The sequence below is a fragment of the Peromyscus maniculatus genome, chromosome 20 (genome assembly GCF_049852395.1).
Source record: "Peromyscus maniculatus bairdii isolate BWxNUB_F1_BW_parent chromosome 20, HU_Pman_BW_mat_3.1, whole genome shotgun sequence".
NCBI lineage: Eukaryota > Metazoa > Chordata > Mammalia > Rodentia > Cricetidae > Peromyscus > Peromyscus maniculatus.
Window position 1 is genome coordinate 48,133,020 of NC_134871.1, and position 23,958 is coordinate 48,156,977.

General features: G+C 50.9%; 1 protein-coding gene and 2 long non-coding RNA genes across 6 annotated transcripts; 1 reads left to right on the plus strand and 2 right to left on the minus strand.

Annotated features, from left to right (window-relative positions):
- Positions 1-12,034, minus strand: Lgals2 (galectin 2). 4 transcript variants are annotated; one of them, XM_076556259.1, is made up of 4 exons: positions 11,925-12,034; positions 1,870-1,952; positions 437-596; positions 1-315 (listed from the first exon to the last, which is right to left on the minus strand). In XM_076556259.1, the coding sequence occupies exons 1-4, from the start codon at positions 11,940-11,942 to the stop codon at positions 175-177; spliced, it is 402 nt and encodes a 133-aa protein (XP_076412374.1). In that variant the 5' UTR covers positions 11,943-12,034; the 3' UTR covers positions 1-174. The 4 variants fall into 4 exon arrangements, with proteins under 4 accessions (XP_076412374.1, XP_076412375.1, XP_015853288.3 ...); XM_076556260.1 differs by lacking the exon at positions 11,925-12,034 and adding an exon at positions 10,865-11,152; XM_015997802.3 differs by lacking the exon at positions 11,925-12,034 and adding an exon at positions 7,211-7,280.
- Positions 12,035-12,747: 713 nt separating this feature from the next.
- LOC143269695 (uncharacterized) lies at positions 12,748-14,847 on the minus strand. The gene is made up of 3 exons (XR_013046270.1): positions 14,357-14,847; positions 13,933-14,036; positions 12,748-13,675 (listed from the first exon to the last, which is right to left on the minus strand). It is a non-coding gene; the product is annotated as an uncharacterized LOC143269695 (long non-coding RNA).
- Positions 14,848-18,329: 3,482 nt separating this feature from the next.
- On the plus strand, positions 18,330-23,241 carry LOC143269781 (uncharacterized). The gene is made up of 2 exons (XR_013046493.1): positions 18,330-18,498; positions 22,883-23,241. It is a non-coding gene; the product is annotated as an uncharacterized LOC143269781 (long non-coding RNA).
- Positions 23,242-23,958: the final 717 nt, after the last annotated feature.

The window sequence follows — 23,958 nt, forward strand, 5'->3', positions numbered from 1 at the left end:
CTCTTGACCTTGGGGCCGGGGTTAGTAGGAAGGAGGGCAGAAGCTACGTGTGGGTGGGTCGGGGGGGGGGGGGGGGGGAGTTCAAGACCTAAAGGCTGCGGTTCTGATGGGGCTCGCGGAGGGGCTGAAATGGGTGTGGGGGCTGAGGTCTTGTACTGAGGAGGTGCTGCGTGCTCACTCCAGCTTGAAGGAGGTGATGTGGAGCCCATCCATGCCTAGGTATTGCAGGTGGTTGTGGCCCAGCCTGTTGGGGAAGGTCACCGTGTGTCCATCAGGTAGCGTCACCTTGAACTCATCCTGGAAGGCCACAGTGAACTACAGAGGGAGGAGATGCGTCAGGAGGACCAGGGGAGCCTGGGAAGGGGCCTGGTGGTGCCTGGCGGGGCTCCCGTGTCCAGGCAGGAAGGTCATCTTTTAGGCTCCCCTTTGACCTCACCTTGACCTCTGCTCCTGGACTGAAGCACATGTGGTTGTCACGTTGCTCTTGTCCCCAGCGGCCGCCATCGCAAGAGTTGCAGACGATGGTGGATTCGTTGAAGCGAGGGTTAAAATGCAGATTCAGCTTGTCTTTCCCCTGGCCCAGGTTAATGGTGATGCTGTAGGGAGGCGTGAACAGGAGAACGGCTTGGGACGGGGGGCTTTGGTTGACCCCAAACTAGAATAGTGAGTGGCGATGTTGCCGTTAAGATCTGTGCCTCGTCACCAGTCAGCCTGTGCACAGTGGTGAAGCGTGCTGTTTGGAGCACGCACTGCGGATGTCGCCAGGGTACTTGACAGTGACAACGTCGAGTATTAGGGTTGTCTGTCACCAGAGAGATGCAGGCAGGGGTGTATGGCTCAACGGGATCACTAGAGGAGCCTGGGTTAGACATTCAGAGTCCCTGAAAGGAGAACATTTGGGGTGTGGGGTTCCATCCTGGGTGGGGGTTCTCAGACCAGGCATATCTGCATGTTTCTGCAAGCGAGGAGCCTGGGTAGGAAAGAAGGGCTTTTTTCCCTCTTCGCTCCTGCTCTGTGTGTCTGCCTGCCTCCTTCCTAAGGCACAGGAGGTTTCTCTCACGAAATGCGGGCATCACTCTATATATACTTGTCAGCCTAGCTCTGCCTGGTGCTGAGCAGAGGTCACTGCAGCGTTCAGGTAGAGGAAAAGAGCGGGACCTTTGTCGCCCCCTGGTGGCTGCCTCTAGTTAGAGTCGCAGGACCTGGTTTAAGGGGGAGGATGTGAATACTGGAGACCTGCTGGGCCAGACAGAGTGCCACCCTTCTCCACCTGCTCCTTTGGTGGCAATCGAGACAAGGAACAGAGAGCACGGTGTCTGACATTCTGAAGGTTCCTAACGCAAAGATTAGATGCAAAGGCGGCCCCTCACAGGAGCCAGCAGGAGTATGGTAAGAAGCATGCAAAAGAAGAGTTGGGGGCTGGAGAGATGGCTCAGTGGTTAAGAGCACTGACTGCTATTCCAGAGGACCTGGGTTCAATTCAATTCCCAGCTGTCTGTGACTCCAGTTCCAGTTGCATAGCAAAACACCAATGCACATAAAGTAGAAATAAATAAAGACATTTTGCCGGACGGTTATAACTAATATAAGAAAAACTATATACAACAAATACAATAACTATATACAATATATGCAATCAAGAATTACAAAGCTGGGCAGTGGTGGCAAACACCTTTAATCCCAGCACTCGGCAGCCAGAGCCAGGCGGATCTCTGTGAGTTTGAGGCCAGCCTGGTCTACAGAGCAAGATCCAGGTCAGGCACCAAAACTAATACAGAGAAACCCTGTCTCGAGAAAAAGAAAAAAAAAGTCACTGCTTCCCGAGCCTTTGAGGGTCCCAGTCCTCAGCCCTGCCCACACCATGCTCACCGGTCAACATTCTCGTGGATCTTGCCTTTAATCTTCAGGCTCATCCCCAATTTCATGTTCAAGTTTGTGACCTCGAATTTCTCCTGGAGCAAGAGAAGAACAGAAGCCTTCAGGGAATTGCAAGAGGGACCCCATTGCCCTGCTGCCGTCCTGCCATCCCGACATTCTGGACGGCTCCGTTGCCTCTCTGCCCTCATGGAGACCACGGCACTCTGACTCGGGCTCCCCAGAACCCCCTTACCCTCAGCTTCCCTCTGCTCCACCCAACACCCAAGAAGAGAAAGGCTCACAGAATGGACAGCCTGACCTCTGCACACCCAAAACACTGGTGTAGTGCAGGAATGACCACAGCAGGCTGAGCGGAATGGCACACACCATTAGTCCTAGCACTCGGGAAGCGGAGCCAGGCGGATCTCTGTGAATTCGAGGCCAGCCTGGGCTACAGAGTGAGATCCAGGACAGGCACCAAAGCTACACAGAGAAAAAACCCTGTCTCGAAAAACCAAGGGGGGAAAAAAGTCTAAAGCAGTCGTTGAGTACCCACTGTGTGACAGACGTTGAGGGAGACCCGAAGACCAATAGCATCCACTTTCAAGCAGGTGGCAGGGAGTTCAGCACCCAGTTTGTGAGGTCCAAGCTCGGGGCCTGACCCAGATGGCAGAAATGAGGGTGGCCACCCCTGTATTACCAGCTGTTCCTCTGCCCTTGCTTCCAAATGGCATCAGTAATACCCCAGTTTCTTGGCAGCTGACTTCTCTCTTTTTTAATGAATTTTATTTTTATTTATTTTTTATGTACATTGTTGTTTTGCCTGCATGTATGCCTGGGTGAGGGTGTCGGGTCCCCTGGAACTGGAGTTACAGACAGTTGTGAGTCACCACGTAGATGTTGGGAATTGAACCCCAGTCCTCCGGGACAGCAGACAGTGCTGCTAAGCTCTGAGCCATCTCTCCAGCCCCTGACTCCTCCACCATCTTTGATGGTTAAAAGGGAAAGTGTCCAGGCTGAGTTTCCAAAGCCCACTGCTTTGAAATGTCCATCCTTCACACTTGTGACCAGAGGCTGAGAGCTGAGCTGAGCAGCTCATCTGGACAGCTGGAGATCATTTCTGCATCGTGGGGTTCATTTATTGACATGCTTTCTGTCTCGTTTCTTCTTACCTTGCATTATTATTTTTTAAAGGTTTATTTTATTTTATATTTATATTTTATGTATGAGTGTTCTGCATGTATGCTTGCATGCCAGAAGAGGGCATCAGATCCTGTTATAGATGGTTGTGAGCTGCTATGTGGCTGCTGGGAATTGAACTCAAGACTTCTGGAACCACTGAGCCATCTCTCCAGCCTATTATTATTATTGTTGCTGTTGTTACTATTATTACTATTATTATTATTATTATTATTATTATTATTATTATTATTATTATTATATGTATGAGTGTTTTGCCTGCATGGATGTCTGTGCACCATATGCATGCCTGGTGCCTGCAAAGGCCAGAAGAGGACATTGGATATCCCTGGAATTGGAGTTACAGACAGTTATGAGCTGCCATGTGGGTGCTGGGAATCGAACCCAGGTCCTCTGGACGAGCATCCAGTGCTCTTAACTGCTGAGCCACCTCTCCAACCCCTTGTCTTGTTGTATTTTATCGACAAGCATCACCAAGGAATCCTGAACCAACTCCCCTGGCGGGGGAGGGGTGGGGGGGGGGGACGGACGACGGACGGACGGATGGATGGACGGACGGATGGATGGACGAGGACTCAGGGGTGAGGTCAAGAGCACAGCTGTGGGGAGGTGGTCAGTCCCTTTCTCACTGCACACAAGGATGGAGGACAGCGGATTCAAACACAAAGAAGGCTCGACACCCTGCCCAAATGCCTCCGTTCACTGTAGCTCAGGCTGGCTTTGAACTGGCGATCCTCTTACACTGACCTCCTCAGTGCTCGGGTTATAGGCATGAGCTATGGAGCGGGACTGCGGAGGGGCATTTAAAATAAAGAGAACATTCAGTGGAAGCTCGGATGGCAGAGACATGTCAGCTTCAGGAACAATCACTTAGAGCAGGGTTCTGGGCCTGTCCCTAGGGAATGGGGTGGTCAGGTCTCTATCGGGGGCATCCTGTGTACTGTGAGATGGCTCACATGTTCCCTGGTCTCTCCTCAACCAGAACACTAACAGTCTTTCTTGGAGCGCCACAATGAAACATGTCCAGTGCGCCAGCTCACTGTGTTCTTGGGGCGGAGAGATCTGGACGTGGGAAGTGACGCAGCCACTCTGGGTTTAGCTAGACTGACTCTCTCCTCTCTTCAGGCTCTGGATGACAGAACTCTCCCTGGATCCTGAGAGGACAACCCACAGTTCTCTTCAAATGTGCTAAGGAACACAGGCATGAAAACCTGGCAGTCAGCCAGGCGGTGGTGGCGCACGCCTTTAATCCCAGTGCTCGGGAGGCAGAGCCAGGCGGATCTCTGTGAGTTCGAGGCCAGCCTGGGCTACGGAGTGAGTTTCAGGACAGGCACCAAAACTACACAGAGAAACCCTGTCTTGAAAAACCAACCAACCAACCAAACAAACAAACAAAAAACCCATGGCAGTCAATCACTCAGATTCTCACTGTGTATATGCACATGCCAGCCCCCAACCCCCGAAAGAAGATGCCATCCGCCCTCCCCTGGCTTCCTGGGACTGTGGAATGAGTGACAGGATTAGGGTGGGGAGTCACGCCCATTCCGGACATCCCTGATTTCCTGGCTAAAACGGAACTGGAGCCCCCGAGGCTGGGGATGCAGGCGGCCTCAGAGCTAGGGTACAAGAAAGGCCAGGGTTGGGGGTACATTTGCGTAACTAGGCACCCTGGGACTTGGGAGCATGAAGAGGCCCAGAGCCCTGTCCTCACTCAGCAAAGCCTAAGACCGGAGAGATAGGGCAAAGTCAGGTGGGAAACGGGGCGGTTCACGGGGGCCGGTAGGGGTGGGGAGGACCAAACCTCAGCTCTACCTCTGGCTGGCCAAGTGACTTGGGCCAGCCTCACCCCTTGGTCCTGGGTTCCTTAATGGTGCTATGAGGGGGTTGTCTGGTTTTCTGGAAGGAGAAAGACAAAGCAAAAGAGTGGTGAGGTGGACCAAAGAGAGAAGGCCGAGGGTGTGTCTGGGCCACCCAGGGTCTCCCTGAGAGGCAGGGACGAGGATATAACTAACCTTTCCAGCACCGACACCCAGTCACAGGGACATCCCGCATGCTACCTACCCTGGCTCGGATAGTGGCATTCGCCAAACACACACACACATACATCCTATTCACCCCACACGGCATCTACTACTGTGGCCCCCTTGGAAACAGGGTCTTGGTACAACCTAATGCGATCATATTGGTCTAGGATCGGCTCTAAACCCACTGTAACTATAGTCCTAGATTTAAAAGAAAGGAAAATAGAGCCAGTGGGGTGGCTCAGTGGTTAGGAACACTTGCTACTCTTGTAGAGGACGCAGGTTCGGTTCCCAGACCCTACCTGGTGGCTCACAGCCGTCCGTAATTCTAGTTCCAGGGGACCCAACGTTTTCGTCTGACCTCTGTGGGCACCAAGAATGCACATGGTACACACACACACACACACACACACACACACACACACACACACACACACTACTCACAAAATAATTTTTTTTAATTTGAAAGGGAAGGGAACTGGGCACAGAAACACACCCCCAAAGAGAAAGCCATCTGCGAGGGGCAAACCCTGTCATTACGAGGCCTCTGGAAACGGGCCCTGTGGATGCCCACAGCCACCGGAAACTGGAATAGATAAAGTTCCCTCCAGAGCCTTCAGGGAACGCCAAGTTCCACCCACCCTGGATTCCAGGCGCGGCCAGGACCAAGAGAGAAATCTCTGTGGTGGTGACCCCCATTTTGAAGTAGTTTGTCTCAACAATTCTAGGAAATGAACCTACCATCTAAATCCCAGAGAATGCCATGTGGTCCCATCCCATACACGTCAGGGGAGACCAAGCCCCTGGGAGAGGGGCATCAACTTGTCCGGAGTCACACCACAAGCCACAGCTGAGACAGATCAGAACAAAGGCTCTGCTATCTTGAAGAGAATGCGACACCTTTGCAGTTTGTAGATGGTGGCCGCCTGTAATATCATCTTGAAACTCTGTCTGTCTGTCTCTGTCTCTGTATTTCTCTCTCTCTCTCTCTCTCTCTCTCTCTCTCTCTCTCTCTCTCTCTCTCTCTCTCTCTCCTGGTTTTTCAAGACAGAGTTTCTCTATGTAACAGCCCTGGCTGTCCTGGAACTCACTCTGTAGACCAGGCTGGCCTCAAACTCACAGAGATCTGCCAGCCTCTGCCTCCCTCTCTGCTAGGATCAAAGGCATGCGCCACCATGCCCGACCTCTTTCTTTCTTTTTTGAGACAGGGTCTCAGTATGCATCTCTGGCTGGCTGGGAACTTAGGTAGACCAGGCTGTCCTCAAACTCAGAGCTCCATTTGCCTCTGGCCCTTGAGTGCTGGGCTTGAAGGTTGCATCACCACATAAAGTTTCTGTGAGGCTGGAGATCAAACCCACGGCTTCATACATGGCTGGACAAGCACTCTACCCTCTGAGTGAGATTCCGCGTAATTCCTTTAAAAACATGCTATTTTAGCTGGGCGGTGGTGGCGCACGCCTTTGATCCCAGCACTCAGGAGGCAGAGGCAGGCGGATCTTTGTGAGTTCGAGGCCAGCCTAGTCTACAGAGTGAATTCCAGGACAGCCAGGGACACACAGAGAAACCCTGTCTCAGGAAAAAATAAAAAATAATAATAATGTTATTTTGTGGTGCTGGAGATCAAACCCAGGGCCTCGAACATACTAAATACACACTCTATCATTGATATGGAACCTTTCCCAGCCCCCGAGTCTCAACTTCTCATCTTTATGAGACTCAATAGAGGTTGGCAATCATAGTTAATATTACAATTACTGTTCCCACAGAGAGGTCCTGGCCCTGAGCTGGTATTAGCAGAGAGACAGGCAGCCTCAGTGTTGAGGGGTTTAGAGACCATCCACCCAAGTTTCTTGTTTTGTTTTTGGAATAGGTTCTCTCTATATAGCTCTGGCTGTCCTGGAACTCACTGTATAGGCCAGGTTGGCCTTGAACTCACAGAGATCCACCTGTCTCTACCTCCCGGAATTAAGGGTGTGTGCCACCATGCTGGGCAACCCAGCCTTTGCTGCTCATGGAGAAACTGAGACCAAGAGAAGGGCAGCAATAGAGGGCCCCCAAAACACCCCACCCCACACATTCAAGCAAAGACAAGTGGGTGGAGGGAAGTGGGCCCAGAGGACCGGCATCCTCACCGACATGGTGACAGCTCCCAGCCACAGCTCTTCCAGTCACTGCCAGAGGCTCGTGTGCCAGGCATCACCGCTTCGTCTGGCTTATATCCCAGAATATTACACATTAACTACCCTGAGGCCATAAATAAGGACTTTGGCCCTTTATTCCCTAATATCTCCTGGCCTCCATCTGCAGGTACTCAACACACAGGAAGAGAGCGCCTCACCCCGCCTCCCGACCCTGAGCATCCTCCAGGCCTCCCCGTGCTTCCTACCATCCTCCATGGTCAATACTCCACAGAGCCCAGGGGAGGAGGCCCTAAGTCCACCCACACACAAACCACAAACACCCAGAGCTTGGCAGGCCACCCAACCTCCCCTCTGAGCCCAGCTCCTACAACCACAAGAAGACAGACTGGCTCTGTAAAAAAAAAGTCCAAGCTTCTAATTTTCGGTGATGTCATGAGTCATTCGAAGACATTATTTTGCCTTCTCCCATCCATTTTTTTTTCTGATTATACATATAACTTGTTTCTCCTTTTTCCTTTTTGGGAAACAGAGTCTGTCCATTTCGCCCAGGCTAGCCTCGAACTCTCTATTGTCCCCCCGCTTCTGGATCCCCAAGTGCAGGGATTACAGGCAGAAGCCCCACATCCCGCGGCACACACGCACACGTCAAAAGTGAGACATGGTAGAGTCAAAGAAAAACCTGGGGCCAGTGAGGTGGCTTGGTGGACAAGGGTGCTGGCTGCCAGGCCTACAGAGCTAAGTTTGATTCCCAGAGCTCACATAAGGGGAGAGGGAAAAAAAAAATCAATGCAAAAAAAAAAAAAAAAAAATCTTGCAAGTTGCCCCTGCGACCTCATCCCAGGTACCATAGCACACATGCACACACAAATGTGTCGTTTACAAGTTTAAAAGCATCTGTAAGTTTCTATAACTGTCAGAAGAGGTTTTTTTTTTAAGGCCTTGGAGCATGGTTAACAAGCCCAGGTCCCTGGATGCCAGCCTCAGCCTCAGCCGCTATTAGAAGAAGCAGGAGGAGGAAGAGGAGGCAGAAGCAGGCCATCCTGTAAGGGCCGGGTGGTTCAGTGATGGAGTGTGTACTCAGGATGAACACCCCATAGCTTCCATCCCTGGCACGGGGCACACAGCGGTGTGTTCTGCTGGGACACCGAGCAAATGTGCAGAAGAGGGGGCAGGGACCCGGGGTGCTGGGAGTTCACGCACTTTGCCCAGCATTTCTATGGCTTTTGTCAATCCAGAGGAAGGCAACCTGACATGGTGCCTCTGCCAGGAGGGGACCTGTCCTTTGTCTGTCCTTCCAGTGGTTTCTGTGGATTTATACCACAGAACACATCATGATCCTGCTTCATCGGGGAACGCCGAGGCCCACAGAGCTGCATTTCAGAACCATGTGTCACTGGCTGTGAAATCCTCCAACTCTCCAAGGCTTCATTTATGGAACCAGTTTCCTGCCTCTGAGCACCTACATTCACCCTAATTTTCCCCGTTAAAAATTCAGTTCCGGCCGGGCGGTGGTGGCACACGCCTTTAATCCCAGCACTCGGGAGGCAGAGCCAGGCGGATCTCTGTGAGTTCGAGGCCAGGCTGGTCTACAGAGCGAGATCCAGGTCAGGCACCAAAACTACACAGAGAAACCCTGTCTCGAAAAACAAAACAAACAAAAAACAAAAACAAAAACATGCAGCTCCGTTCTCTCCATTGGCACACGGAGTCTGGCTGCAGCCAACGATCGCCACAGTGCACATTCCCAGAAACAGAGCTTTGCCAGCGCTCTGGATTGGCAACCGGCAGAGGCTTCTACCCGAGTTGGCGGTGCCTGCACTGGGCAGGGCGCTGGGAGGCCAGCCCTGCCGAGGCCCCTGGTGCCAGGAGCTGATGGGTGGCTCGCTGCCCAGTGCTCCCAAGGGACACCACCTTCCGTGCCAGGCCACCAGGGGAGTGGTTGATTTCCTTATTTCACTCACAAGGAAGTGGATGTCCTCTCAGCCTTTCTCTTGGGAGCCAAACGAGATAAGAAAGTGGGTCTGGTGATCGCCTAATGACAGCATTGGCTCTCACTGGGCACAGACACTGCCGAGTGCACACGAAAGGCACAAGAAGTTCACGTCTTTGAGGAGACTCTGAAGCCAGAGGGACATGGCCATCCTTGACAGCTGCGTGCCCTGCTGGCCGTGTGTTTTATTGTTTGTCTGTTCGTTTTCAATACAGGGTAACACCCCGGGCTGGCCTAGAACCTACGAGTTAGCTCAGGCTAGCCTAGGATTTACATTGATCCCCCTGCTTCAGGAACCCAGGTGCTGGGAACACAACTGGGTACCACAAAGCCAAGCTTGGATGTATATTGTTTGTCAGTGAAAGATTTGTGTGTGTGTGCTCGTGTGTGTGTGTGTGCTCATGTGTGTGTGTGTGTGTGTGTGTGTGCGCGTGCGCGCGCGCGTGTGTGTGTGTGTGTGTGTGTGTGTGTGTGTGTGTGTGTGGTACATGCCTGTGTGTGTGCAGGTGCACAATCCACGTATGTGGATTTGGAAGCCAGTGTAGTACACAAGGATCTCCCCCGACCGCTCTCTGTCTTGACCTGGACACAGATCGCACGGAGCCACAAGCTCCCAGCATCCTCCTGTCTCCACCTCCAGTGATGGAGGAGGCAAGCACGGCCTGTGGGTGCTGGGGATTTGAACTCAGGGCCTGATGCTTTCAAAGCAAGTGCACTACAGTCACTGTCACAGTGATAGTGACACAGCGCACACTGTCACAGTCACAGTTATCGTGACGGCCGTGATTGGCAACCTTGCCTAGGTAAGTGCTGGGGTCTGAATGTTCCCCCCAAACTCGTGGCGAATTCACTGTCATCAGCCTGGCGTCCTGGTGCAGGTCCGTCATTCCAGGACTATGGAAGCAGAGGCCGGAGGATCCAGAGTTCACACTCATCTTTCACCATACACGTCGATGGAGGCCAGCCTGGGCTACTGCAGACTTAAATTGCAGAAGAAAAAAAATTGCCACTGGGTCAAATTCCAGGGTGGACCCTGCAGGGAAGGTTAGGTCACCTTACCACTGGGAGACTAACGCCAGAATGGGCTCCTAACCAACAACGGGCTACCCCAGTCTCCTCCCTGCCTACCGTGTGTTCTCCGCCGTGCGAGGACAGAGCACGAGGGCCCCAGCCCAGGGCAGCCGCACACTCATGCACTTGCTGGCCTGCAGGGCACAGAGAGGAATCCTCTCCTGTTAATGTTTTCTTTAGCCTGCGCTGATTTGACAGAGCAGCAGAAATGGATTAAGACAGGAATATTCCCTCCTGGTGCAAGCCATATAACCCTGGTGCAAGGATCCCAGCCGAAAGCCCTGCACGCCAAGGAACCGTTGCCTCTGCCCACACAGAGACTGAAGCCACCCCTGTCATCTTCACCTTGGATCTGACCCCACACATAAAATAAAAAATTTTTTAATTAAAGAGCTTGAACCATTTTGGGGTAAGAGGCCCGGGGTTGCGTGCCTGCTGAGCCCGGAGGGGCTCTTGGTCCCTTGGCTTCCGGTACTTTTTGCCCACGGGCCACCTGCTGTTGGGGGACTTTGGTCTGGATCTACCCAAGGTCCCTGCGTATCTCCTCTCCTCCCCACCCTCCCAGAAAACAAACAGATCCACACCTTCATGACACCCGCCTGCCGCCTCCCAGGCCGCTCCACGGTAACATCTCCCTTCAGAGGGACAGAAGGAAACAGGGGACGCTGGGGAGCGGGGGAGGGGGGAACAGGAAGCTCTGGGCATCAGGAGGGCAAATGTCACATCCCTGCTCTGTCATCTGCAACAGAGTGACCGGGGAAGGACACGTAGACTTTTAGTTTCTTCGTCTGTGAAATGGAGCTCAGAGCGTCTTGAGGGACTCTGGAGGCGCACTGCTGTAATTACCACGTTCTGGAGGCTGAGGCAGGAGATTCACTGTGAGTTCTAGGCCAGTCTCCATTACACAGTGAATTCCAGGCCAGCCTAAGTCATAGAGCAGGATTTTGTCTAAACAAACGAACAACCATCTTCTTAGACTTTCTGTAAGATTTTTTGGGGGGGTGGGGTGGGGGTGGGGGGTGGAAATTGGTTTTTTGAGACAGGGTTTCTGTCCTGGAACTCACTCTAGACCAGGCTGGCCTCGAACTCACAGAGATCCACCTGCCTCTGCCTCCCGAGTGTAAGGATTACGTCCTTAATTACGTCACTAGCCTGCGACGGCCGTCCCAGGCTAAAAATCGGGCATGCCCTCTGTGTGCTCTTCCTCCTTTCTGCACTCTCTCCTTCCTTTCTCTTCCCTCCACGCAGTCTCTCTGTCTCTCTCTCTCTCTGTCTTTCTGTCTCTCTCCCCCCCCCCACTCTCCCAATAAAACTCTACAAAGGTAACCATGGCTTGTGATTCTTCCGATCAGCACTCTCCGCCGGCATGGCCACAGCGTAACCAACACTGAGTGCTGGGTTTATGCCACCACTGCCCAGCTGGCTGTGAGAAATTTTTAAATTTTAATTTTTTGTTTGTTTGTTTTTTTTTTTTTTTTTTTGAGACAGTTTCTTGTGAAACAGCCCTGGCTGTCCTGGAACTCACAGAGATCTGTTTACCTTTGCCTCCCAAGGGCTGGGACTAAGGCGTTGTGCACCTCACCCAGCTAGATTTTAATTTTAAAAGGATATTTGTTACTTTGGGGGTTGCTGGGACCCAAATACCTTCAAGACCAGCTTCATGGAGTGTGGTGGTTATACCAACTGTCTGTTCGCCAGGCTCTGGAATCACCCCGGAGACAGGCCGATGGGCGCACCTGTGAGGAATTATCTTGATAAGGTTAAGGGAGATGGGAGACTCACCCTAAAGTCGGTCAACACCATCCCCTGGGCTTGGGTCTTGAGCTGCATAAGGAGAATGGAGTTGAGCTCCAGCTTTCATCTTTCCCTGCTTCCTGACTGCAGAGACTCCTGTCCCCACGCCCTTCCCACCATAGTGGGCTGTGGCCTTGAATTCTTAGCCTCAATATACCCTTCCTTCCTCCAGTTGTTTTCCTTGAGGTATTTTATTTCAGCAATGAGATAAAGTAACAAATATAAGGAGGAAGGGTTGGTCTGGGCTCACTGTTTCGGAGGGTTCGGCTCAAGGTTGCCTGGCTCCTTGTACTCAGTTGGACAAGACATGACCACATGGGGCAGGGCGTGTGGGAGGAGAAGCTTCTTACCCCCGTAAGCAGAGTACAGGAGTGCGCCCAGGCCCAACTCTGGCGCCCCCCAGGCTGCACTCCCAGTGACCTACTTTCTCCAAGCAGGATCACCTCCTCCCTTTCCCAATGATGCTGTTCTATCATGAATCCAGCAGCATAATCGTAATTCATGTTACATCATGAATCCAGCTAATCCACTGATCATGATGGAGTCCTAAGGATCTGACCCCCACCCCCACATGCTCTACCACAGACACACCCAGAGGTGCGCTTTACTCATCTCTAAACAGTTCTCAATCCAATTAAGTAGATCGTCAAGATTAATCATCACGAGGCTAGGCATAGTGGTGCACACCTTTAATCTCAGAGCTTGGGAGACAGAGGTAGGCGAACCTCTTTGAGTCTGAGACCAGCTTAGTCTGCATAGTGAGTTCCAGGACAGCCAGAGCTACAAAGTAAGACCCTGTCTCAAAACAAACAAACAAGAAAAGATTAGCCATCACAGCTGAGTGTGGAAATGCACCTATAATCCCAGCACTCAGGATATGGAGGCAGGGGGATTGCCATGAGTTCAGGGGCAGCCTGAATTTTGTCCTTAGACCCTGCCTCCAAACATAAATGCCAGGCTAGGGGTATAGCTTAATTGGTTCGGATGCTTGCCAGCATGCACAAGCCAGGCATGGTGGTACACTTGTGACATGCCAGCACAGGGAAGAAGACAGGAGAAACCAAAGTCCAAGGTTATCCTTGGCTATGCAGTCCGTTCCCTGGGCGCTATGAGAGAGAACTTATCTCCAAAAGATAAAAAACAAGTCCGCCTTCCTTGGTGTGGGGGGATTCCCCACGGTTTAGGTTCTCCCGAGAGGGGAAGTCCATAGATCCAGCAAAGCGATGGCGGTGAATCTACCATGAACTCTACAACAAGCACCCAGACACTCAGACTCTTGCCGGTCACAGCTCTGCCCCTCGGGAAGATGGGCATGCTTAGTGATTCCGTGCCTGTCCTCCCGGGCCAGAGCATGGGGGAGGAGAAAGACACCAGTGGCTGACATTTGTGACAGCCAACACACCCAGCCATGGGTCAGGAGACAACAGGTCCCGCCAGCCGGCCAGCCGGGCACCTCCAGCAGCCCTGAGGCCCAGGATGCCAGTCTCCGTGCCTATGAACAACTCTTCTGCTCGCACTGTTTCTCTTCAGGCCTCAGCCTCAGGACCTAGGAGGCTTCTGCAGCTGTGGGACCCAATCACTCAGGCTCTCTGGACCTCGGTCTGCTCACGGGTAAAATGGAAGCTGTAAGTCAATCACTTCTCAGGGAGGATGTGGTGTGTGAGGGAGAAGGCGTGTGAGGCCTCGGACCAACCCTCGTGGCTGCTGAGCAGGCGTTTGCTAGGAATGATGATTCCCAGGTTGTCTTGGGCGCTCAGCCAGTCTGTTCCTCCCTCCTAGAGAGCCAGCTGCTCTCTGTTGGGGGTGGGGTGGGGTGGAGGAGGGTGGAGGAGGGAGGTCTTTGTGTGGGTTGACTGACCTTTTCCTCCAAAGTGCCAGTGTAGGAAGCTGACTCCACAGATGCTGGGGTTAGGAGGTGGTGAGACAGGGTGAAAGTGTGGCTGCACAGGATGGCATCTGTGGCTTTATAAAAAGAGAAGGGCACCGGGCGGTGGTGGCGCACGCCTTTAATCCCAGCACTCGGGAGGCAGAGGCAGGCGGATCTCTGTGAGTTCGAGGCCAGCCTGGTCTACCAAGTGAGTTCCAGGAAAGGCGCAAAGCTACACCAAGAAACCCTGTCTCGAAAAACCAAAAAAAAAAAAAAAAGAAAGAAAGAAAGAGAAGGGACATGACCTCCCACACTCGCTCCATCTGACCACATTCATGTGTGACCTGAAGGGCCCAGCCACGTGTGGTGCCATGCTTTTTCTACACGTTACATCTTTGTTGCCATCACCAAATACCTGAAAAAGCCAACTTAAGGAAGAGAGGGTCTGTTTTGTCTCGTAGTTCATACATCCATCATGGCGGGGAAGGCATGGCGGCAGGAGCTTGAGGCAGCGGGTCACGCGGCATCCATGGGCTGGAAGCAGAGAGAGATGCATGCTGGTGCTCAGCTCGCTTTCTCCTTCGTGTTCAGTCCAGGACCCCAGCCCGTGGGATGGTGTGGTGATGTATTGGATGGTCTTTATGTAATCCCAGTTCAATTAAAAAAATAAAGCTGGCGTTGGAGTTGGAGTGTGGCTCTCTCCTTCTCTAAACCCAAGCATGCTTGTTAAAGGAAAATGCAAAATCTCTGTATCATATCAGAATAGCCACCCGATACGGGGCAGAAGAAAAACCAAAATGAAAGGACTATTCTATTGCTACTAATCTCATGATCCTTTGGTTTTATTTTGATTCTTTAAAACTTTCCTTAAGGTATGAATTTTATATCAAAATTTATAAGATTAATATATATTAAACTTCTTTTGTCATGATATTAATGGTCATATAGAGAACTAATTCTATATTCACCACACCTAGCTTCCTGTCCATGATTTCAAGTTTGAGTCTATCAGTTTCCTGCAGAGAATCCTGACCACACCTAACAGTGACCTTTGAAGTCTCCAAAAGGATGATGGGGCCCCACAACGACGACTCCATCAGGACGATGATAATGCTATTAAGCTGACAAACACCACCCAAAGATCCGCTTTGGACTACAAACTGCTCAGGACAATTTGGAGATGGCTAGCTGAGATGATCCAGCCTCACAGACTACTCTAGCCAGGACTTGAGACAAGCCCTGCACTTTCCCATTCAGAGACTGGACAACAAATGATACAGCTAGCTCTCCCAGGACTTGACAATTAACCCAAAATTTTTTTCATGGTTCCCCTAAAGATGCCTTCACCCCCAGACAGCAAGAAGTAAAATTAAGAACACAACACTCACATTCCCAAGAGGTAGGGTGGGTAGTTTTTGGTTGTTCAATGAGTTATGGATATCTGTCATTGTTTTGGAGGTTGATTACAAGCTGTTATTGGTAATGGTCAGGAAAAAACTAAACAAAGGAGATTATATTCAGGGTTCTTATTTTTAAAAAAAAGAAAGAAAAAAGAGAATATAGATATGATATGATAAAAGGTAGATTATTGAATCTATTTTAAATGAAGATATAGAAATGATAGGATAAAAGGGTAGATAATCGAATCTACTCTGAAAAGAAAAAAGGGATAATATTGATATGATAAGATAAAAAGATTATTGATTCTACTTTTAAAAAACAACTACTGGTTTTAAATATTTTATATTGGATTGGATTTTTTTGTTTTGTTTTGTTTTGTTTTTTTTGAGACAGGGTTTCTCTGTGTAACTTTGGTGCCTGTCTTGGATCTCGCTCTGTAGACCGGGCTGGCCTCGAACTCACAGAGATCCGCCTGGCTCTGCCTCTTGCATGCTGGGATTAAAGGTGTGCGCCACCACCGCCTGGCAAACTTGTATTTTTTATAAATCACCCAATCTCCAGTGTCTTGCTGTCTTCTCACTCACTGGGGGAGACTAAGGCAAACACCCAAAGGCTTGCCTCACAGGCCCCAGGATTGCCTTCGCTTGACTTTATTTCCAGGTTTGGTAGTCCCTCCAAGTCCTCTTCACTGCGGCCTGTGCCTAGCCACCCTCCCCAGCCCGAGAACTCTTGGGTCATCCTGCCTTACTGGAATCTGGGCTGGTCTTCAGGGAGAAAGAAATTGAGAGCTGGAAGAATACCATAGGACCACAGCATTCATTGCTCCCCCTTCTCCAGCCCTGCCCCATACTCCTCCCGTCACCTCTGCGGTCCTTGCAGAACATAATGACAGCATCCCATCCTGCTGCTTTAAACTTTCCAGTGGCTTCTTCCTGTACTCAGGACAAAATCCAAGATGGCCTCGTGACTGACAAGGGACGTGACACCAGGCCTATTTCCCCTGTAGCCTCATCTCACCCCCAGCTCCTTGGCCACTCCAGCTTCTTGGTCTCTTGAGTTCAGACTCTTCTCTGTGCACGCTGATCCCTCCATCTGGAACTCCTCCTCAGCTCTCGGCTGGATTGAGTTCCTCACGAGGCAGAGCCAGATTCCAAGGCAGGCAGGGTGTGGTGGCACATAGTGCATTTCCAAGCTGTGAGTTTGGGGCCGGTGCAGGCTACATAGTGAGACTCTACAAAAAAGAAAAAAGAAAGGATGAGGAGATGGCTTAGTAAATAAAGTATTTGCAGAAGAGTAAGGACTGAGTTTGATCCCCAGTGTCTACATAAAAAGCTGGGCATGGTGGTGCACACTCTTGATTCCCAAACTAGGGGGGCAGCGACAGGAAGATCAGATCCCTGGACTGGCTGGTCAGCAAGCTGGCCGACTCTGCAAGTCCGAGTCCTAGTGAGAGACCCTGTCTCGAAACAACAATGTCAAAGTGTGGCACACAGCTTTAATCCCAGCACTCAGGACGCAGAAGCAGGTGGATCTCTGTGAGTTCGAGGTCAGCCTGGTCTACACAGCAAGTTCCAGGCCAGCCAGGACTACACAGTGAGACTTTGTCTCAAACAAAACAAAACAACATGGATGGTACCTGAGATTAACCTCTGGCCTTCACACACATACACACAGGTGCACATGTAGACCCCATGTCTGCACCTATTTCCACACATGTGCACACATGCACGTACATGTACTCACACACAGACAAAAGGGCAAGGGAGAGAGAAAGGGATGAAGGTTCTAGAATAAGAATAGCTCCCCTCTGGGACTGGAGCCTCAGCCCTGAGCCTGGCTCCTCTCCTCTGGCCTAGGCCACCCAATCTTCCCGCGGACAATGGAGTCCTCTATTCCTTGGTGTCCCATCACATCTGAGAGAGAAAGTGGATATGTGGAAGCATCAGAGACAGTATCTAGATTACAGCCTGACCCACATGCCCACCCCAGCCCCTGGCAAACTCTGGAGCATCGAGGGTACCTATCCGACTCAATAGGAGAGGGGCAGTCACCCACCTCCCCCACAGAACAAAGAGAGGTGACCAGCCCAGCATGGCCCTAGTCACAGGAGGCTTCCCCGAGCCAAGGACTCTGGTCCACTTCCAGCACCCACGGCCACTAGCAAGCTCTCTCTGTCCTGTTGAGAGCTGTTCCTGGGGCTGACAGCTGGCCTTGAGTCTGGCTGGGCCCACACAGAACCCACAGGTGCCGAGTTAGTCAGGATCCTCGAGCAGAACAGAACCAACAAGCAAGGGGATTATCGGGGTGGCTTACGGGCTAGGGGCTGGGTGGTCCAACAATGGCTGCCTGCCCACATGCCGGAGAGCCTGAGAGTCCTGTAGCTGCTCCGTCTACACAATCCCCCAGCAGTCCCGACCTGATGCTGAAGGCCTGGAGGACTCCTGGAGAGCTGCTGGTCTTCAGCCCAAGTTCAAAAGCCAAAATTGCTGGATTCAAAATCTACACAGGATGATGGTAGCAACAACATGGCGGGCGCACCAGCAAGAAGCAGAGCTGGGCCGGGTGGTGGCGCACGCCTTTAACTCCAGCACTGGAGACAGAGGCAGGTGGATCTCTGTGAGTTCAAAGCCAGCCTGGAGCAAAGTTCCAGGATGGGCAAAGTTACACAGGAAAACCCTGTTTCGAAAAAAAGAAGAAGAAACAGAGCTGGGCAGGCGATGTCAGCATGCCACCCCTCGGAATGATGGTCTCCTCTCTCCATTAATCTTCCCTGGAAATACCCTCACAGGACCACCCCGAGGCAGGCCTCTGAGTCGACTCCAGATCTCATCAAGTCGACAATTCACCATCACAGCCATCCTTACAGCGGGATAGTTAATCTCCATCATCAACTTGATTCGTTTTAGCATCGCACAGAATGCTGATAGTCCCCGAGGGAGAGTCCAGAGAAGCTTGACTGAGGAGGGAGGACATGTCCTGAATGAATGTGGGCAGTCGCGTCTCACGGACTGGAGTCTCTAATGCATGGAAAAGAGAGAGAGAGGAAGCCAGCGGAGTTCCAGCATTCATCTCTGCTTCCCGACTTCAACGTGACCAGCCACCACATGTTCCCGATGCACCGTGACACCTGCTGCCATGATGGGCAGTGTCCCCTCAGTGAGCCAGTATAACCCCTTCCATCCTTAAGTTGTTTTTTTTTTTAAAAAAAATATTAATTAATTAATTAATTAATTAATTAATTAATTATGTATACAGAATTCTGCCTGCATGTATTCCTGCAGGCCAGAAGAGGACAAAAGATCTCATTGTAGATGGTTGTGAGCCACCATGTGGTTGCTGGGAATTGAACTCAGAACCTCTGGAAGAGCAGCCTGAGCCATCTCTCCAGCCCCTCTTTTTTGCTTTTTCAAGACAGGGTTTCTCTGTGTAGCTTTGGAGTCTGTCCCTGGATCTTGCTCTGTAGCCCAGACTGGCCTCGAACTCACAGAGATCCACCTGCCTCTGCCTCTCAAGTGCTGGGATTAAAGGTGTGCGCCACCACCTCCTGAAGTCTGGTATCTTATCACCACGGTGAGGAAAATGACACACTGCCGTTTGACAAGCTCCTGCCTCTTCCCCCACAATCCCCACCCCCCAAGGAAAGGGCCTTGTTTCTATATTTCCTTGGGAAAGCTCTTCTCATGTTTCCAGCCACTTTACAAACTCCAGTGGATTCCACAGCACTATTCCATAAACTCTCTGTCTGGTCCTTTTTTCCTTTTTAATGTGGTCCTGGACACAGAACCGTGGGCCAAACACGTGCTGAGCAAGTGCTCTGGGTGATAGCCCCGATGTTAGTATTCTATAAGTCCCTGTTGGTGGCCTGTGTCCACAGCCCTGGGCCCCATTGGTTCTTTCTCGGCAAACTCCACCCCCCCACACACACACCCCACCTCACACACACAGATTTTCTCTGTTTAACAGCTCTGGCTGTCCTGGAACTTTCTTCGTAGACCAGGCTGGCCTCGAACTCACAGAGATCTACCTGCATCTGCCTCCTGAGTGCTGGGATTAAATGCATATTTTTTTCCATTTTTTCCTCTTTTTTGATTTTTTTCTCTCTATGTAGAGTAGCCTGGCCTCTGACAGAGCACCCCCTCTTTGTCTTCTTTAAAATATATTATTTATTTTATTGCACATTTGTCTGTGTGAGAATGTCAGATCCCCTGCAACTGGAGTTACAGACAGTTGTGAGCTGCCATGTGGGTGCTGGGAATTGAACCCGGGTCCTCTGGAAGAGCAGCCAGTGCTCTTAGCTGCTGAGCCATCTCTGCAGCCCCCACACTCCCTCTTTCTTAAAGAGCTGGTGTCTTGGGTCCTCCAGTCTGTCTCATGCTCTACAGATTGCTTTGTTTGACCCTCAGGGCCTCTGAGGGACTGTCATTGTGCTCATTGAATGAATAAAAAAAAACTGAGGCTCAGAGATGTAGACGGCCTTTCCAGTGCCACACAGCAAGAGAAGCAGACAGGGACAGTTGCCTCCCTAAGCCTCACTGCCTTCAGGGGATGAACATAGGGGTCCAGAAAGAGCTTCCATCCTGGGCATCAGGAGGAGAAGGTTATGTCCCTCCCACAAAGCCCCAAAGCAGGCTGGGAGCAGGGAGCCTAGGTCCACCCTCGGTCCACTGGTCAGGTTGCCTGTCCTGTCCATTGATGAAGACCCTGGAGGGTGACAGGAGAGGCTGGGGACAGTGATAATCCAGTTTGTCTCAGTGCTGGACCTCAAGCATTCCCCATTAGCTTCAGGCTGGGCCCATAACCAGAATCGAGGTCTGAAGGATTCTCAGGGTCCCTGAAGTAAATAGGTCTAGGTCTTTGGGAGATGTCCACTTCAGAGACCTGTTCTCATTTCTCAGAGTGGGACACAGGATTTGAGCTCCAAGATACTATTTTTAAATGTTTGGCTTTTGTTTTGTATTTCTTTTTCTTTCTTTCTTTCTTTTTGTTTGTTTTCTTTTTTGTTTGTTTTTGGAGACAGGGTTTCTCTGTGTAGCTTTGGAGTCTTTCCTGGAATTCACTCTGTAGCCCAGGCTGGCCTTGAACTCACAGAGATCCGCCTGGCTCTGCCTCCTGAGGGCTGGGATTAAAGGCATGCGCCATCACCACCCGGCTCTGTTTCATTTTGTTTTTTGAGACAGGGTTTCTCTGTGTAGCTCTGGCTGTCCGGGAACTCAGTAGACCAGGCTGGCCCCAAACTCACCCCTGCCTCTGCCTCCCGAGTGCTGGGATTAAGGAAGTGAGCCACCATGCCCAGCTATGTTTTAAATTTTTATGACATTGATTTATGGGGGCACACACATGCCCTCTGACAAACTCCACCCTTCCAATGTGTGGGTCCTGGGGGTCAAATTCAGGTCATAAGGCTTTGCAGTAAGCACTTGGACCCACTGAGTCCTCTTGCCTCTGTAGTAACCCTACGCATCAATTCATAAGCCCAGAGACCCAGAAACCAGAGCAGTCATGAAGCTCCCCCATATCTCAGAGGCCCTGAGGAGTCCCCAGATGCCAGCGCCATGCCTGCTTTGAGGCTGGGTGGCATGACAGTGACCATGATCCTGACTCTGCTTCTTAGTGGCTGTGCCCAGCAGACCAGGTGAAATGAATTCCTCAGCTGGAAGGTATTTGAAAGATTTCTACTTCACAGAGTTGTCACAGGGCTGAAAGAGAGAATGTATGTCATAGGTTTGGTGTTCCGAATCTGCACATTATAGGAGCTAGTGTGCGGTGGTTCCTGGCTAGCAGGCTGGCACTGGCCGGATGGTCACAAGCCTGTCACTGTAGACAGTAGAATATTGTCAGACATTCATCCAGTCTGCCAGGGGTGGCACCCAGGCATTCTCCATGGAGATCTGGCGATCTAACCCTCCGTCTCCCCAGCTGCAAAGGAAAGGGCCGGAGAGGATCACCTATCAATCAGCTCAGCATCCAAAGAGTCTGGGGGTCTCAGTTTCCCCTCATCACCTGCCCCTGCCCTACTACAAATCTCACAGGCTGGAGTTTTCCTGGACCAGCCCTTGTCCCTGCAGAATTCTAGAATCTTCCAGCCCCTCCCTCTCCTTCACTCTGTGCCCTCAGCCCAGCCAAGAGGAAGAGACCTCCCCATTAGATTCTCTTAGTGTATTTCCTGGTGGACACCTGCTTTGTGTTTTGTCTGTTTGTTTGCTTGCTTGCTTTTGTTTTTTTGAGACAGGATTTCTCTGTATAGCTTTGGAGTCTTTCCTGGAACTCGCTCTGTAGCCCAGGCTGGCCTCGAACTCACAGAGATCCACCTGGCTCTGCCTCCTGAGCGCTGGGATTAAAGGTGTGCGCCACCATCACCCAACTTGAACACCTGCTTTGTTTTGTTTGCTTTTGAGACAGGGTCTCCTGTAGCCCAGGCTCGCTTGGAACATTTATTTATTTGTTTGTTTGTTTTGTAATAAGGTCTCTTTACTTAGTCCTGGATGTCCTGGAACTCACTCCGTAGACCAGGCTGGCCTCGACTTTACAGACACACTCCTGCCTCTACCTTCTCAGTGTTGGGATTAAAGGCGTGAGCCACCATGCTTGGCTCGCCTGGAACTCTTTTTTTTTTGTGTGTGTGGGGGGGTGTTTAAGACAGACTTTCTCTGTGTAACAGTCCTGGCTCTCCTGGAACTCACTCTGTAGACCAGGCTGGCCTCAAACTCACAGAGATCCACCCGCCTCTGCCTCCCGAGTGCTGGGATTAGTTTTCGTCACCACTGCCCTGCTTGCCTGGAACTCTTTACATAGCTAAGGCTGGCCTTGAATTCCTGATCCTCCCACCTTAGCCTCCCAGGTGCTAAGATCACAGACATTAGCCACCACACCAGCACAACAATGTTCATAACAAAATTATTCACAAGAGGCAAAAGGCTGAAACACTCCAGCATCCGTCAACACATGAAGAGAAAACCATTCAAGTTATCCACATAGTAGAACATTATTCAACCATGAAAAATTAAAAATTACTGAGTGTTGGCAATTGCTACCACACGGAGGCGCCTTGAAAACACGGCCAGTGAAAGCAGGAAGATGTAAAAGGACTCCCATTGTACGACTCTGCTATGAAATATTTACAATAGGCGACTCATGGAGCCAGGAAGTGGATTAGACATTCCCAGGGTCTTGGGAGGAAGGAAGAATGGGAAGTCATTGCTTAGTGGTTTCAGTTTCCGCTTGGACATAGATAATGGGGATGGCTGTCCACACTGTAGCTGTAAACAGTGACCCTGAACTGTGCACTTCAAATGGTTAGAATGGAAGCCAGCCATGGTGGCCTGTGCTTGATGCCAGCATGCAGGAGGCTGAGACGGGGGACAGCAGTCATGGTTAATCCTGGTTGTCAGCTTGACTGGATCTGGAGGTTGTCAGCTTGACTGGATCTGGAGTTTCGACTATGAATAAGTCACTGGGCACACCTGTGTGGGACCTTCTTGACCCTGTCTGTTATTTAAAGTAGGAAGACCCACCCTAAACATGGCTGCCCCTTTCGGTGCAGGTCCTGATAGCGGAGGTCGGAGGGAAATGGCTTTCCTCTTGGCTTCACCGTCATCTGCTCGGCTGCGGCTGCCACCGCTGCATTTCTTGGCCGACATCAGCTTCTTCAGGCTTCCAAGGTGGACTGAAGACCAGCAGTTCTCCAGGAATCCTCCTGGCCTCCAGCACCAGATGGAAACACTGAGTCACCCAGCCATGTGGAGCAGCTGTGGGCTTCTGGAGCTCTCCAGCATGTAGAGGCCGTTGTCGGACTCCATAACCCGTGTCCTGTCTACAGACATAGGCCCTACCTCCCTGAAGGCGCCCAGTCTCGCCTCACCTGTCATGTGAACCAATCCAATAAATCCCACTTAAATATAATTTGTATTTATTTTTATATATTTTATTTTTTATATATTTTATATATTTATATATAAATATAAATATAAAAAAAAACATTCATCCTATTGCTTCTTTTCCTCTAGAGGACCCCGAGTAAGACAAGTACCATGAGTTTCAAGCCAGCCTGGGCTACAAAGGAAATCCCAGTCTAGCCTGTGCTTAGAGTGAAACTTTGTTTCAAAAACACAAACCAAAAATGGTTTCAAGGTATATTTACAACCATTTAAAAAAATTAACGATGGGGGTCAGAGAGACGGCTCAGTGGTTAAGGGCACCGGCTACTCTTCCAGAGGTTCTGAGTTCAATGCCCAGCAACCACGTGGTGGCTTACAGCCATCTACAGTGGGATCTGATGCCCCCTTCTGGCATAAAGGTGTGCATGCAGCTAGAGCACTCATATACATAAACTAAATAAATAAATCTTTTTTAAAAATTAATAGTGTAATATTTGAAAAGAACGTTTTGTACATTAATTGGGCAAGATGTGAATAACAACATGTGAATAATAATGTATCAGTGAAGAGGCTCTGCAAAGTCAGAGTTGAGGCTGAAGTTCACAGGACAAGCCTGCTTGAGGGCCCCAACCTCTGGGCCCTTTTCCTACGGTGTTAGAGATCAGCCCTGGGGCCTTGAACATGCTGGGCAAGGGCTCCCCGCTGAACTGCATCCCAGGCCTCAGCCTCTGAAGTCAGGTCC